At 34.0% G+C, this 17,111-nt stretch overlaps 1 protein-coding gene across 11 annotated transcripts in view; it reads right to left on the reverse strand.

Moving 5' to 3' along the window:
- CDC42BPA (CDC42 binding protein kinase alpha) overlaps positions 1-17,111 on the reverse strand; it is a gene marked incomplete at both ends in the record, with an annotated part of 264,693 nt that overhangs the window by 20,164 nt on the left and 227,418 nt on the right. For 10 of the 11 annotated variants that reach the window (XM_084252980.1, XM_084252987.1, XM_084252988.1 and 7 more), the window contains 7 exons: positions 79-141; positions 1,257-1,473; positions 3,224-3,305; positions 4,550-4,689; positions 5,669-5,805; positions 8,702-8,807; positions 16,342-16,425. In XM_084252980.1, coding sequence (XP_084109106.1) covers positions 79-141; positions 1,257-1,473; positions 3,224-3,305; positions 4,550-4,689; positions 5,669-5,805; positions 8,702-8,807; positions 16,342-16,425 — 829 coding nt within the window. The remainder of the gene's footprint in view (positions 1-78; positions 142-1,256; positions 1,474-3,223; positions 3,306-4,549; positions 4,690-5,668; positions 5,806-8,701; positions 8,808-16,341; positions 16,426-17,111) is intronic. The other variant, XM_084252979.1, reaches the window with a different exon arrangement.

Here is a 17,111-nt window from a genome sequence, read left to right on the forward strand (position 1 = left end):
TTAGAACTTAGAATCTAGAGTTTTGAATTTTCTAACACATGGTTTAGAGTTATCCACAACAATTAAATTTTCTCTTACCATCTTTCGTGACATGCACCACAAATAATCCTTCTTCATTCCCCAAAGCTATCCTTTCGTGATCTATGTAAGACATAAACATGAAAGATTTTTTAATTAGGTAAAAACTATTTCAAACTAAAATAAAAAAGATAAAGAAATTTGGTAGCAAAAAACCTGCAATAAATGAAACAATAATTTAAAAATGACAATTTGTGCTATTAAATTTCCTTTCAGATTATAGTGGTAAATATCTCAGGTCATATTCAGTAGAACAGTCATTAGAAAGTAATTTCTATCAATACTTAAAAAAGGAAGTTACTCTTTAGCCAATAAACAGAAGGTGAAAAGATGGAAAACCTAGTTTGTTAGTATCCTGGGTTCAGTTACTTCTTGTTTTGGGAGGGAAAAATTGTGAACTGTAGTCATTAAATTTTTTTTTTTTTAAAGATTTATTTATTTATTTATACAAGCACTGGGTACAGTCAGAAGCGCAGGAGGGTGAGAGAAGTCACCAGAGCCAGAGAGGGGAATAGAACAGGCAGACTGACGAAATAACACTGCTGAGGGGAGCAGCAGGCGCTGCAGGAGAGGTCTGCACACCATGTGGGACCCTCGCAGGTGGCCAGATTGAACTGTGGCAGCAGAGGCTGCAGGCAGCTTCTCAGCCCAGCACTCAACTGCTGTGCCACCAGGGGAGGCCCTGTACTCATTAAATTTACAAGAAAATGACAAATGGCTTGGATATATACATATGAATAGGGTGAAGACTTAAATCTCCAGACACAGAAGCTTCCATTCCTTAGGGACATTGGACATGCAGGGCGCTGTGTTATTTATTCCGCTGTATTTATTTCCAATAACCTGTGAAAGGTAAACAGTATCTAAACTTCACACATGAAACTTATGCTTTAAGTAATTAAACAACTTATTTTAAGTCCTACAAGGAGAATACAGGTTTGTTAATAGGCTAATCTTTAGTATTCCTGCTTTCTCAGAAGTAAATTAGAAAAGTGTATCCTTTACTGAAAAAATAAAGCTCTAATGCAGTCTCATTAATTCAATAAACATTTACTGAGCATATGTGACATAACACACACTATGATGGTTATTGGGACTCCGGGATGAAAGCCAGCCCCTGCTCACAAGGTAGGTTAGTAAAAAATTGTAGTAACATAACAGATGTTATAAATTCATACCTATGATTGCAGCTGCCTGGGTGGTTTTAATGAGGGGTAGAGTGCTGTCATAAGCCTCTTTGGGAACATAGACTGAGCGGTCTCTGAATTTGTTTTTCTTCAAAATCTTGTGCAATTCACTCAGCACTCCTACCCACTTACTCTTCTCATTCTCACTGTCTGCTAGCATGAGGATCGAACATTTGTTACTAGATGCTGAGAGCTGGGAAGATGTGACCTAGAACAATTTAATCAATATTCATGATGTTAGAAAACAGATACTCTTTAAGTCAGCCTTATGCTTGTGCTAGCTTGCTTAGCTCTAGCCAACAAAATGAACATTCATTAAACAATACCTTTAGCTATTCCTAACATAAATAATATCTTTAGCTATTCAGAACAATAACTATTTTTAGAATTAGAATTCACAGAGATAGCAACTATCATTATATCATAGTATAATTTCTATTTTCTTTGCTGTTAAATGCCAGAATACTGTCACTGAAATATGCATTACTAAATATTCATATAACAGCAGCAAATGTCATTTATTGAGTAATTACAGATCACTGGGCACTGATCAAATTGCTTTACAAGTATTAACTTATTTAGCCTTCTCAACATCTTCATGAGATGTTATTATTATTTTCCATTTATATATGGAAAAACTATGATGCAGAGAAATAAATTACTCCAAGGCTACAAGGCTAGACTGGGATCCTATGTTCATGTTTGGAGACACCACACCACACTGACTTTCAACTTGTTTTAAAATGTCTTAATGTTAATAGCTACATTCCCCATTCCTTCACAACAATGACTCACATTATTTTATAGAAAATCAGAATACCTGAGCCAATATTTAAATGAGATTATTATATAAACTGCATAATCAGGACAGATTTTAATTATATATATAGGAATTACATATTTTATATATATATATATATATATATATGAATAGCTTATAAAGCTAATTAAAGCAGCAGTGACAATAAAACCTGACTATGAGAATCAGTAATAAATTATACGGAATTCTGTAGGCTCCCTTGGTGGCTGGGGAAAGACTAAACTGTTCTTGATCTGGGAACTGAGTTTGTCTAACCTTCTTAGATACAAGACTATAGACAAATACTAAGTATAGCAGCATAATATTGGATAGGTAGTCCTTATCTTCTGTCCTCCACTCCCTCCTGCCTTCCTTCCTCCCTTTGCTTTTTTTTTTTTACCTCTATTGTTTCAGTTCACTGATTCTTGATAGCACTATGGTAGACAGCCTACAAAGATGGTTACCAACAACTCTCCCTATGGAATTCCATTCTTCTTATCAAGAAATGGAGTCTATTTCCCCTTCCCTTAATCTCTGCTAACCTCATGACTTGTTTTGACCAACAGAATACAGACTATTATTATGCCTGCTTTGGGCCTAGTCCTTAAAATGTCTGGCAGCTTCTTTTGTTCTCTTGGAAGTCAGCCATGGAAAGCTCAGCCAGACTACTAAATTATTATACAGACTACACGGAGAGTGTTAACAGAAAGCACTAAGACCACCTAGTGAACATCTAGCACCAAGCTCCCAGATATGAGAGTCAGGCCATTTTGGCTATTCCAGAACTAAATGAGTTGAAATCAGCCACATGAGTGACCCTGGTCAATGTCAAAGGAACTGTACAGATGACCCACAGAATGGTAAAAAAAATAAATCACAATTGGTTTAAGTAACTATGTTAAGAAATCTCACATTCAATTTTCCATGTGGCAGTATTTATTTGAAAACTGATGTGACTCAAAAATATTAACCAAAAGGAAACCTATTTTAGGAACCATACATTCATGTTTTGCACAGATCTTGCACTAAGAATCTACTTAGCACCAATTATCTATATATTTAAGTATTGTGTGACATGGAATACATAAAGAAATATAAGGTTTGCTCCCTATTCTTAGTAAGTTTATGATTTATATAGAGAGGCAAAACATATACTTACTCTAAATATACAGGGTATATCTTTTCGACTTGCATGAATAACGTCAGAAGCCAGGACTGAACTCACAGAAAATTCTTCATCCCTGTAGGAAAAGTGGAACATCAAAAGTCAGCGTATGTGGGTATGTATGTGTAGTTCTGGATGTGTACACAAATAACACATATGAACTTATCCTCAAAACTTAATTACACAGAAAATTTGATTTTTTCCTCATATAATTGGTAGGGCCCAAAATTAACTTATCAAAAGTAAATTAACAATGACACATTATACAAGAGCTAGAAATAACTGCTGGCTTACCCACAGTCACAAGGCCAGTAAGAATTCAGGTAGAACTGGTATTTGAACCCAGGAGGACTCTAGAACTTCCAGAAGACTGTACCCTTTTCCCTCCCATTAAACATATCAAGAGCTTTCAACACAGCTTATCTAATATTTCATTGATCATTCAAAACCTGTAATAGACTTCTTTCACAATGATTTATTCCTTGTGATTCCTTAACTTGGTTATTGGTAGCATCATTCTCTTGGTTTTGGAAATTTGACACCTTAGTCTTGAATTTCCCCCTACCCCAAATATTTTTCTATATTTAAACCCTTACAGCAGGCTCCAAGTCAGATTTTTTTTTTTTTTTTTTTTTGCTACTATTTCTTGCATCTTGTCCTATAATATTCTGTATTTGTGGGGGAAGATGTTTTGAGATTCTGGTACTAACTGCCAGCGTGAGTCATAGTTGTTAAGTCTTAGTTTTGAACAGTGGAAAAAGATCTAGATTGGGGCTATGTGTTTGCAAGTCATCAACACAGAGGGAGTAAATAAGATCACTCAGGGAGTAAATAAGATCACTCAGGGGATAGGTCTGGACTTACAGAAGAGGAAAAGGAGAGCAATCCTAGGGGCAGGGAGAGAGTGTGAAGAGTGGGACCAGAAACATTCAGGAAATAGATTTACTTAAATGTTTATCAATTCATTATGCATTTCAAGAGCAGTCTGATTTTGAGATTTTTGTTTCCTTTGCTCATAGTGGAATTATACGCTAAGCCTTTAGATGATAGTAAGTACCACACAATAGGCCTTCATTATCTCAGCAACCTTAAATTGGACTTTTAGATTCAATATTTGCTTCTTTTTCTTGACCCCCCAGCTCCAACAAATTCAACACATACCAACATGTCCTGTAACTACACCTTACTTCCTATCTTTAATCATCTTACTATAACAATATTAGGAAATTAACATGAAAATAAATTTAAATAAAAGAATTAAAGAAAACTCAACACTTTTTTATTCCTATGTTGCAAAGACAGATATTTGTGAATGTTTACCTCATGTCAATCACTTGACTGATTACAACACTGGGCTGAGATGCTTTTCCTTCAGCAACATCATAGAGAAAGAGTTTGAAGTCACAAACTACAGCCAATGATCTTTGCCATCCTTTCTTCACTCCTGCTGGCTTAGGGATCTTAGTTTTGATTTAGACAGGCAAACAAAAACAATTCATATTAACAGGTTATAATGAGTCCCTTTAGTTACACATGCAATTGCAAAGTGAAAAGTTAAAAATAAATCTGCCACTTTGGTTGGCAAAGTAGCAGATGAACTATCATTAATATGTCATAAATAACATATGAAAAAACGAGAACAAATTCTTCAAACATTGAAGGACATTTTACTGTGAAGATCTTTAAAATGGTACCATTTTAACTTTCACTAGGATTGTATTCATATATAATTTTTTTAAGTAGCATAAAAGCCAAATTTGGTAGAAAGATGACATGCAGCTTACACTTATAATATCATTCAATATTATACGTGAGATTATACCTTGATGATATCTCATACATCATAAGTATAAGCCACTTCTTAGGAAGACCAACAGATCCTTTATGGTGATTTCAACATCTTTTCTTACAAGATATAGTGAAGAAAATTTTGAGATATTTTGAAATTTACTTCTAAGCAAAGGCAAAGTTTTTGTTTTCAAATCATTACATGAAATAAAATTATCAAATGCATTTTATTCAATTAATTTTCTGTCAACACCTGTATAAAGTGACTGGATTTAACTTGAATCAATTAGTAAGTTTTAAAATATTAATCTTTATAACAGTAATATAGTGGAACCAAATAAGACATCAGTGTAAAAAAAATAACAGTACAAACCACAACAAAGCAAAAACAGACAATTATAAACCAGAGACATCCTGCAGGGGAGGAGGAGGGAGAGGGATCAGAGGGAGGGAGGAGCACAGTGACTGTGGTGATGGTGCACGGGTACCTTGAGGAAGGAAATTCTAGGGGGACTCAATTTGAGGAGGTGGGGGGAAGCAAATATTGTCTAAAAAAATGTAAAAAAATGATAAATGTTAAAATTTAAAAAAATGAAAGTAAAAAAATAAAAAAATAAAATATTAATCTAAATGCAACCTACTTATACTTACCCTAACATGACCTTCATAAGCTGTTCCTATTCCTTTCTGTGGATCTATACCCAGGGGACCTTTTGTCTGTTCAGGAGGAACTGGACAAGCAGTGGGAGCTTTGTTTACACAAGTTATATGACAGGAGAATCCGCATGCTTTTTGGAGGGAGAAAAAAGAAATAATATTCAATAAAAATTCATTTTTACAAAAATAAAATTCACAGAACACTCATTCTATGTAAAGTACTAAGTTACATGAATGCTTATCTCTGATTTTATTTTTAAAACCTGTTTTGTCATTTAGGGAACTGGTTTATTTGCTTATCAATAAGAAATAGTGAATTTTTAAATTGTATTTTATTATTTCAATGTGTTAGCTTATTGAAAGAGATTTAAAAAAAAAAACAACTAGCCTTAGGAATGAAAAGGTTGATTTAGACTTTAAATTCCTGAATGAGTAAGTTTCTGGAGTTCACTCATTCACTGCAAGTTGCTATCTGCCCTGAAATTTCTCTTTAAGCATCACTAATGGACATTAAACTCCCTGTCATTTTTGCTGTATCTGGCAAACTTTATCCATGCCAAGGAGGTATAAAATAAGGGTAAATTCAGGAGTTATTGAGGGCTTTTAACTATTCTGTGAATCTAAAAGAGGTACAATTATCACCATTTGCATCTGATTTGCCTTGGATCACTGAGCCTGTAAGTGATCAATGTTTTCAGTATTCAGGTAGTTTGGGGTTCAGAGCTTGCATACCTATTTCTAACAATATTGCCATTACACTTCCATTTGATGCTTAGATAATGAGTTTGCGATCCTAAGCCAAAATGATAAATAAAAATAAACTCCTAAATTTCATTGAGACTTGGTGAGGTAAGATTTAAAGATTAAAATATGTAAAATGACTTGGGAAGAGTTATAGGCTAAAAATGTCTATTTAGACAACTTCTACTCTAAGAATGGATCCTGGAGAATACATGGGAAAGATTAAAACAGAAACTAGAGGTATATCATTGTGGGAATACATACACAGGGGGAAATAAATTATATATATCACTAATGAATACCATAAAACCAACAGAGGCAAGATGGGCTAGTACTGACTCTTGAAAACTATATAAACATCTATAAGACATCCTTCGCTTATAAGCAGATTTGCTACAATTTGTTTGACAAGCAAAACTCTCACCTCCAAAGGGCAGTGGAAAAAGCAAAATAATTATCTTACACTGGATCTAATTTCCACCAACCAGAGAGAAAATGATAATGACAGTAATCTGTAGAGGCTGTAAACTTATGTTATTGTAAAACCTGAAAGCCTGGGCATACTCTAATCTGTCTCCATAGCTTTACAGAGCAGGCTTTAGAAGGGAAGAGAGTCTGAAGAGATTGCAAAATTTCCTATTCTAGGGAACTAAGGTCAGGTAGTGTCTAGATTCTTTCTGATTATAAATTTAAAACATTTATAAGTACTAAGTTCTGAATCAGAAAAGTCTTTAAAAATATACGTATTCTTTCCTTTGACATTAGACACACTTTCCTATCAATGATTTAGGGTATTTCTTTTTAGATTACTTTGCTATCCTTACTTTTTTACCTGTCCTAACTACGTTTCTTAAAGGTTCTGTCCTCATATTTGTTTTTTTGCACTCTACATGTGCTTATCTGGATAATGTCACTCATAGTCATCCTGTCATACAGTTAAAACTCACATCTCTCCTTTTCAACCTTAATCATGCACCTAACGGCCTAGTTAAGACCATGTTATCTACATCTTCCATTTTGGTTGTGAGAATTAAGCAGTACAGAATACACTGCCTTAAGATAGTTTTATTTTCCCCTTATTCCAAGTATTCAAATACAGGCTAACTATAATATATAACAGGAACACATGCATCTGATGGGGGCTGATGACCTCCATTCAAGGTCCCTTCTAATCCTAAGAGCTAAGAAATGGAAACTAATATTAGAATTTAAAATAGCAATTACTTTCATCTTTTTAATAAAACATACTAGTAAATTTTATGTGAGGCATTGTTATAGTAGTAAATCTGATTTCACAAAAAAATATATTTCTAATAGACAAGTAATATATCCCATGAAGATTTGAAATCATTTTCATTTCAGATGTCTTAGGAAAAATAAATATATTATGTTTTCTGTTCAAAAGAATCCTGATCTCTCATCTCTCAGAATGTGAGCTACATAAGGACAGACTGTTTTTCTTTTTCTCCGTCCACTTGGAGATAGAGACACTACTTGACCTTAGGCTTGGACACTGTATCTCCAGTGTCCAAAACACAGAGAGAAAGAATTAATGTATGGAGGGAAAAACATCTGCTATTGTTTTTCTTTTGCATAGAAGAACTGGGATCTAGGCCAGAGGTGCAGGGAATGAGAAGATTCACCAGAGACAGAAGGGGGAGCAGAACAAGAGGATCTACTGAAATACACTGCTGAGGGGAACAGTGGGAGAGACAGGAGAGGTCTGCTGCGCCATATGGGGGGGGTCAGCTCCCCAGCCAGGGATCGAACTCAGGCCATTGTGGTGGTGCTGCTGCTGACACTTAACCCCTAAGCCACCGGAGGTCCAGGAAAAACCAGGAATAAAATGTCTTTTGGGGCATGACATTTAATATTTCTGGAAAAATACTGCATTGCATTATTTTCCATAACAATTTCTTTGATAATAAATTAGTCATTTCTGTAATAAAAGACAAGAATAAATGAATAGATTCATGGATAACTTTCATTATCTTTGTCACATAGGCTAATGGTTTTACAGGACCACAAATACATCTGAATTATGAAACTATGATGAATGAAACATTTATATAAACGTATCTCCCCTAGAAAATGTTTCTAGGGATCATCTGAGAAGCATTTCCAAATTGTACAGGCTTTAGTAAAATGCTCTGTTCCTTTCATCCAAAAGAAATATTAAGTAAAATAAACATTCATATATTTTTTAAATAGAATATAATTACCTGATTACAATTTAGGTAAATTTTAGGACTCTAAAGCCACCTTTTCTTACCATTTTATTCTTACCTTCACAGGAACATCCCTGTCTTATCAAGCCCACCATCAAAGATGTACACTGATGACATTTTGTAGGAGTAGTAAAAGATTTGACAAAAAACTGATGAGTCTTGCGCTGCAAAACAAATAAAACTTATTTAAAGGATTTCCATAATGTGAATCTGTGACCTATACCAGCTTTTAGAATTTTACTCCTAAATAGAAGTAAAATATATGATTTGCATTTACCACATCTTTCTATAATTTAGCCTCTTTAAGTATTTCAAATATCCTATCTAAATATTTAAATAATATACTGAGTTACATTATTGCTAAAAATTAGAAGCTAAATAATTGCTCTTGACCTACATGTGAAAAACTATAAAATATCAAAATTATTAAACTTTGGGAGATGGCAGAATCAGACAGATCTGCATTCAAATTTTAACTCTACCTTTAGCTGTATATCCGTGAATATTTTTTCTTTTTTTTTAAGATTTATTTATTTATGCACACAAGAACTGGGGTACAGGCCAGAGGTGTGGGAAGGCGAGAGGATGACCAGAGACAAAGTGGGGAGCAGAACAGGCAGACTGACTGAAATACACTGCTGAAAGGAGCAGCAGGCGAGTCAGGAGAGGTCTGCTGTGCTATGTGGGTAGCTCCCTGGCTGGGAATCAAACTCGTGCTGCAGAGGCTGTGGACAGCTTCGTCGGTTGCGTCTTAACACCAGGGAAGCCCCTATTTTTTTTCCTTTTTGTTGCAAAGTTTGACTTCAGGATTAAAAGTAATTTTCAAATTATTCTTAAGCAAGAGCTGAGTGTAATTCTACATATTTACATCTATACAAGTAAGGAAATTTAATATGCTTTTTATACCTTCTTTAAAAAGAATAATGAATTACAATTCTTGTTCTTACTATAAATGATTCATTTAATTTTCTGGAACCAAGGATAAACAATATACTTAATAAATCTGTTTCCTTCCATGGAAACTAGCAGTATCACACTTGAGCAGACAGAAAACACACATTATTGCAGTCAGAGGGCAGCCTGAAATTAGTAAATCTTGTCTGACCTACATAGTTGTAAACCAATGAAAACTTGAGATCTCAGGAATATTCCTTTCCTGTCTAAATTAACTCTTAGCAAGTTTTAATAATAATAAGTTATAATAATCATTTTTTCACTCTGCTATGTGAACTTAGGAGCAAATTACTCAGCTCCTCTGTGTCTTATTTGTCTCATTCCATAATATACACAATAATAGTAGATACTTTATGGGGTAGCTAAATAAGCATTAATTAATAGAGACAACATAGTTTGAAGCATGCCCAGCATAAAGTATTCTAAACGGATTTCTTTACATTTGAAAGCTAACTTGGTTAATTATTTCTCTTTTGTATGTGTGACTGATTTAAACTAGGAAGACATTTTTATCACATAGTCAAATCATATATCACTGCTGATTAAAAAGTTATGAAGTAGTATTTTATTTCAGTTGAGACCAACTTGCATTACCAAAAAGCTAATGAGAATATTCATAGTTTGTTTCAACTGGGATATGTTATTTATACACCACAATTTTTTTTTTTAAAGAATCAAGGAATAAAAGTAGATCATCTTATATAGAATGACCTGAGAATCAGAGTACTGGAGTCCTGAAATGCTGTGAGACTCTCATATTTAGAGCAGTGGTCAATCTCAAACCATTCTATTTTAGAAATTCCTCAGGACCCTCAGTTTCAAAGCAGCACTGGGATTGACTCTATCCTAAGTAGGACACAGATTATCTTTATACTAACTCTATAATTGCTCCTCTACCAAGTACCAACCAAGATACAAAGATTTTGTCTACACTTCATATACATCATCCCATGGATACAATGTCACTAAAAAGATAAATATTATTTCCTTATATAGATGAAAAAGAAAAAAAAAGCAAGATTAAGTAAATTATTCAGTAATTAATTGAATTACCTAATGACAGAGAGCTAACTTGAGCCCAGATCTGTTTGATATTGCCATCTTTCAAAAGCATGATAATATAGGAACTTATGTAGAATATGTTTCTAAAGAGAACCAAGAACTATATAAAACATTAGTTAGGTGAAGACTAAAGGCCTCCATATCTGTGACAAAAATACAAGCACCTGATTTGTTAACATGATATAAAATTTTCTCAACATTTCTTCTATATACTAATTTTTATTCTTATTTTTTTTCTATTTTTAGGAACAATCAAAACAAATTTTTAGTGTGAAGTTTTTCAATTGTTCAAAATACATTAATTCCAAAAATGGAAAGTTAATTTACACGCATTGGTTCTGAAGACTTTTATTACAATTAATCAACTGTGCAAGGTAAGTCTGTTCTCCCTTTTTTTTTTTTTTTAAAGATTTATTTATTTATTTATACAAGCACTGGGTACAGTCAGAAGCGTGGGAGGGTGTAGAGAATTCACCAGAGCCAGAGCAGGGAACAGAACAGTCAGACCGACAAAATACACTGCTGAGGGGAGCAGCAGGCGGCAGGAGAGGTCTGCACGCTATGTGGGACCCTCGCCCAGTGGCAAGGGATCAAACTGGCGCTGCAGAGGCTGCGGGCAGCTTTGCAACCCAGTGCTCAATCACTGCGTCACCAGGAGGGCCTGTTCTTTTCTTCTAAAGGATAACAACACATGTCTGAAACAGCAACTAAAACATAACTGCAGCCATGAGAAATCTAACAGTGATTTTTTATAAAACACAATAAATTGCTTAAAAATGTTATTACATTCCCCTCCTCCCCTCTCCAGATCCACTCAGTATGTCACAATTTTAACTGAGTATGCAATAACAGGAAAGGAAAACAATGTTTTAGTAGAGCATTAATTTTAAGTGAACCACCATCCAAATGGTTAAATTGTGGAAGGGGTCGTATAAAGATTAAAGATATCACCTTAATATCAGTGAGAATGGCCCATATCAAAGTGACCAGAAACAAGTGCTGGCAGGGATGTGGAGAAAAAGGATCCCTCTTATACTGTTGGTGGAAATATAGACTAGTCCAGCCCCTATGGAAAGCACTGTGGAGGTTTCTCAAAAGACTAAAAATGGATCTGCCTTATAAACCAACAATTCTACTCCTAGGTATCTACTACCAAAATACAAAAACACTAATTCAAAAGAAAACCTGCACCTCCTAGAGCAGCACTACTTACAATAGCAAGGATATAAAAACAACCTAAGTGCCAAAACACAAATGAATGGATCAAGAAGATATGGCACATATACACAGTGGAGTATTACTCAGCAATCAAAAAAAGGTAAACTCATGCCATTTATAGCAACATGGATAGAGTTGGAGGAGATAATGGTAAGTGAAATAAGTCAGAAGGAAAAAGATAAACATCGGATGGTGTCATTGAAATGTGGAAAACAGAGAAACCAAATTAAGAATTGGAGAAACACAAACTTAAAAGCTAACTCTTGAAAACTGACTACAAAACTGAAGCATCCAAACATAGAGGGGATGGACAAAGAGAGAAAGAAGCACAGTAGACAAGGGGTAATCTGTTGGTGGGTACCCTACCATGGAGATACCTGATTGGGGGGGGGGGCCTAATGTTTTTACATAAAAGAATAAATTGTTTTTAAAAAAATAATGAAATAAAAAATTGTGTAACAGTGATATCACAATTGCACACTTCGAGCTATACCAGTTACAGTGAACAAAACAGTATGATACTGGAATAAAAACAGACACACAGACTAATGGAATAGAATTGAGAGCCCAGAAATAAATCCACACTTATTTGGAAGTTAATCTACAACAGAGAAGCCAAGTGTTTACACTGGAGAAAGGAAGGTCCTTCCGACACAGGGTGATGGGAAAACTAGAAACCAACGAAACTAGACCAATATCTCATGCTAACAAAAATTAATTCAAAATGGATTAAAGACTTAGATGTAAGACTTGAAACCATATACACTGATGAAAACATAGGCAAACACTCCATGTCACTGGTTTCAATGATGTCTTTATGGGTTCATCTCTAACAGTAAGAGAATAATAAAAAGAAATATGACTATATCAAACTAAAAACCTTCTTCACAGTGAAAAAACTATCATTAAAAGAAAAAGACACCCTATTGAATGGGAGAATGTATTTGTACATCATACATCTGACAAGGGGCTCATATCCAAGATCTCCAAAGAACTTAAATTTAACTCAACAAAAAGGAAATAAGCCAATAAAAAATGGGCAGAAGACCAACATAGACACTTCCACAGAAGGCATATAGATGGCCAACAGGCACATGAAAAAATACTCAATTATCATCAGGGAAATGCAAATTTAAACACTTAATTATTTTTTAGTTGAGGTAATATTGGGATACTCCCATCAAGTATTACTACTGAGGTATACCCACTGCCAACTAACCCATACCATTTTATGTTTTGTACTTTAAACTCCATTTTATATCGATACTATGTATCTGTGCTCTCTTCTTTATTATTTTCTTTCTATATACTTTTATTTTAAGCCACTTCTAGTGAGAACTTCCATTTGAGCCCTTAGCAAATTCATACTCACAAAATCATGTGCCTAACAGACCTTTTTTTGGTCATGAAGATTAGGGACAATTCATTACACAGTTAAGAGTACTGGTTTTACCATATTTTCTTTTCCCCTTTCTGCCTTCATTCAATAAATACCATTGCCATCAGCAGGCATAATTATATCTTTTTTTTTCTTTTGCTAATCTTCTATTTATTCCTTTAAGATCCATACATGTGCTTACTTTTCTTACTATGTCAACATTTATTCATTCATAGTGGCTGCACCAATTTACATTCTCACTAACTAAACACAAAGGTTGCTTATACCCTACATTCTCACCAACATTTGTTATCTCTTGTCTTTTCCATGATAACCATTCTAACAAGTGTGAGGTGATATCTCATTGTGGTTTTAATTTGCATTACCCTGGGATTAGTGATGTAAAGCACTTTAACAAAACTATTGGTCATTTATTTGGGTATCTCCTTTGGAAAAAATATTAGTTTCTCTGCCGATTTATAGTTAGCATTTCTAATTTTTTTGCTATCATATGAATTCTTATATATTTTGGATATAACACCTTATCATATATGTGATTCGCAAATATTTTATTCCCTTTCAGCATGCTATGTTTTCATTTAGTTGATATTTTCCTTTGCCATGTAAAGCTTTTTAGTTTGATATTTTCCCACTTGTTGATTTTTGATTGACATGTCATATAAAAAATTCAACACCAATGTTGCTGTCAATGAACTTATTATCTCTGTTTTCTTCTAGGGGTTTTTTGGTTTTAAGTCTTACAGTCATGTTATCAATGCATTTTGAGTTGCTGTAAGATGCGGTCCAATTTCATTCTTTCACATGCAGCTGTCCAGTTTTCCCAACACCATTTACTGAAAAGACTATTCTTTCCCTATTGCATATTCTTGGCTTCTTTTTCATAAATTAAATGACCATATGTGTGGTAAATAAAATATGTATTTATTGGGGGGGTTTCTCTGTTCTGAACTGTAGATTTTTGTGTCTCTTCTAATGCTAATATACTATTTTGATTACCATAGCTTTGTAATAGAGTTTGAAATCAGAAAATGTGATAATTCCAACTTAGTTCCTATTTCTCAAGATGGCTCTAGCTATGCAGGGTCTTTTGGAGTTCCATACAAATGTTAGAATAGTTCATTCTTTTCTTGTAATCAATGCCATGAACTTTTGACAGGGATTGCAATGAATCTATGTATAGCTTTAAAAATACATACATATATAGCAATGAATCTATATTATATATATATCTCATATATACTGATGCTATTTCTGTCATACATATTTTCCACCTACGTTTCTGCTGTATGTTTATTTCTATTATCTGTTATTGTTTATTCTGCTGTCACAGCCATCATAGTTATTTATTTCAGCAGTTATATTTTCTTTTTTTTTAATATTTTCTTTTGTATAATTCCTACATCATTTTTCATTTTTGCACAATGTATGCATTTTCATTTTGGTTATATTCCCCATACAATTGCACCCCCCCTTATTCTGACCCTAATCCTTCCCTCCCCCTGGTGGTGTGTATCTGGTTTAGAGTTGCTTGTTGATTTTGATTTTTACTTTGTATTAATTAGTCTTTTTCCTGGTCCCTTATTTAGGTTTTCTAAATTCCTGCTATGAGTGAGGCCATCTGGTATTTTTCTTTTTCTTTCTGACTTATTTCACTGAGCATGATCCTTTCTAGCGCCATCCATGTTGCTGCAAACTGTATGTGTTTATCTTTTTTGATTGCTGAGTAATATTCCATAGTGTATATGTACCGCATCTTCTTGATTAAAGAGCTTCTGCACAGCAAAAGAGACAATAACCAAAACAAAGAGAAACCTCACTGACTGGGAGAAAATTTTTGCACACAACACTAATGATGAAGAACTGATCACAAAAATCTACAAAGAGCTGATGAGACTCAACACAAACAAAGAAAATAATCCAGTCAAAAAATGGGCAGAAGAGCTAAAAAGAAACTTCTCCAAAGAGGAAATTCAAATGGCCAACAGGCATATGAAAAAATGTTCAACATGCAAATCAAAACTACAATGAGATCCATCTTACACCAGTGAGAATGGCACATATTTAAAAAACTAGCAACAACAAATGTTGGTGAGGTTGTGGAGAAAAAGGAACTCTCCTGCACTGCTGGTGGGAGTGCAAACTGGTCCAACCACTATGGAGAGCTGTGTGGAGATTCCTGGACCTACAAGATAGAGCTTCCATATGATCCAGCCATTCCACACCTGCACCCTGATGTTTATAGTAGCACTATTTACAATAGCTAAGCTATGGAAACAATTCAGCAGTTATATTTTCATGCCAAGTCCTTGGGGGAAGAATGTATTTTTGGTAAGTGCCTTATTACCTGTCCCATGTTACCAACATACTTTCTTACCTCTTTAAAGATATTTATTATGCTTATCTTATATTCATGTGCTCTCTAGCATTAAAATCTTGCTTCATCTAGAATAGGTTATTCAGTTTGTTGTCTCCCTTATGCCAGGTGTGCTTTTTGCTTATTTATTAGTTTTTCTGGTTCATCATCCTCTTTCTCCTTTTGCGGTTTATTCAAAAGGTTTATATTTTGGGGAAGGACATCTCGGTTTTCCAATTTCTAGAATTTCTTTGTAGGGGCTTAAGACAAGCAACTAAAAAAATAATCACGTTCTACCATATTCAATATTTCAGTCACAGTCCTGTTAAATGAAAATTACCAAAATTTTTCAGTAGCTATTTCTCTTTCTCAGTGGTTTTATTAACCTCAACCTTAAGAATCATCCACAAATGGCCTCAAATTAATTGCGAAGGCCTCTTTACAACACATCCTCCAAGCATTACTCTTTGCTTCAAAGACAGTGAATTTAAGAAGATGAAGGCAAAAAAAAAAAAACCCAAAACACCTTTATATACTCCTACCTTTCTAAATAGTGATTATTTACATTCACACATTATTTTCTTTTTAGCTTTTATGTTTTTAATTTTGGGAAAAACAATAGCAGATATAACAGAAAATAAGAAAGAAGAAGAAATCCATTCTCATTTTTTTTTCCTTCAGAACACAACATGATTATAACTGGACTGAGTACCTTAGGTGGAAACCCAGTTGAACCAGAGCATCCCTTTTTCCTTAAGGTTGGTGTGTGAACTGGAAGTGGAGTACTGTCTGCAATCTGAATCCAGGGGCAAAAAAAGGGGAAATAAATGTCATGAAACATTCCATCTATTTTGAACATCACCAGAAGTAAATCAAAGTAAATAAAGCCAAACAAAACACCAATAAGGCAAAATATATCTCAATAAAGCTAAAATTTTCATAGTGCTGATAATTTAAATTTCTGTCTGTAATGTCTACAAATGAAACATTTAATTGTAAAAATTTGTTAGAAAATTAAAAAATAATTTGGAAAAGAGAATCCACAAAAGAAAACAAGAGCCATAACATATAGTTTACACAAAAATGAGGATATTAATTTTCAACTTCATCTGAAAATGCCACATTCATTCTAGACAGTATGTGAAAGGAGCTTTTAGCAAGATTTATAATCAAAATATTTAAAATGCCTTGATGTCTTTTAATGCCTTGACTTCTATATACAGAGTGCATATTACATAAATGGAACACAACTCTGGATTTGTGGGTATATATATACTGTGTAGAGAGAAAGAGAGAAAAAAAGACAGAATAGATATTTGATAGGCTGATCCGTGGATTTTTTGCAAAAATTAATTTCCAAAGAAGGGAGTTAGATTATTTACTATCACTGGAATTGAAAGCTTACAAAGTTATAAACTGTATCTTCATTCTATGGGGCATTATATAATATATGTCTTTGAATGAAAGAATCAGTTATATTAC

Source organism: Talpa europaea (assembly GCF_964194135.1).
Source record: "Talpa europaea genome assembly, chromosome: 14".
Classification (NCBI taxonomy): domain Eukaryota; kingdom Metazoa; phylum Chordata; class Mammalia; order Eulipotyphla; family Talpidae; genus Talpa; species Talpa europaea.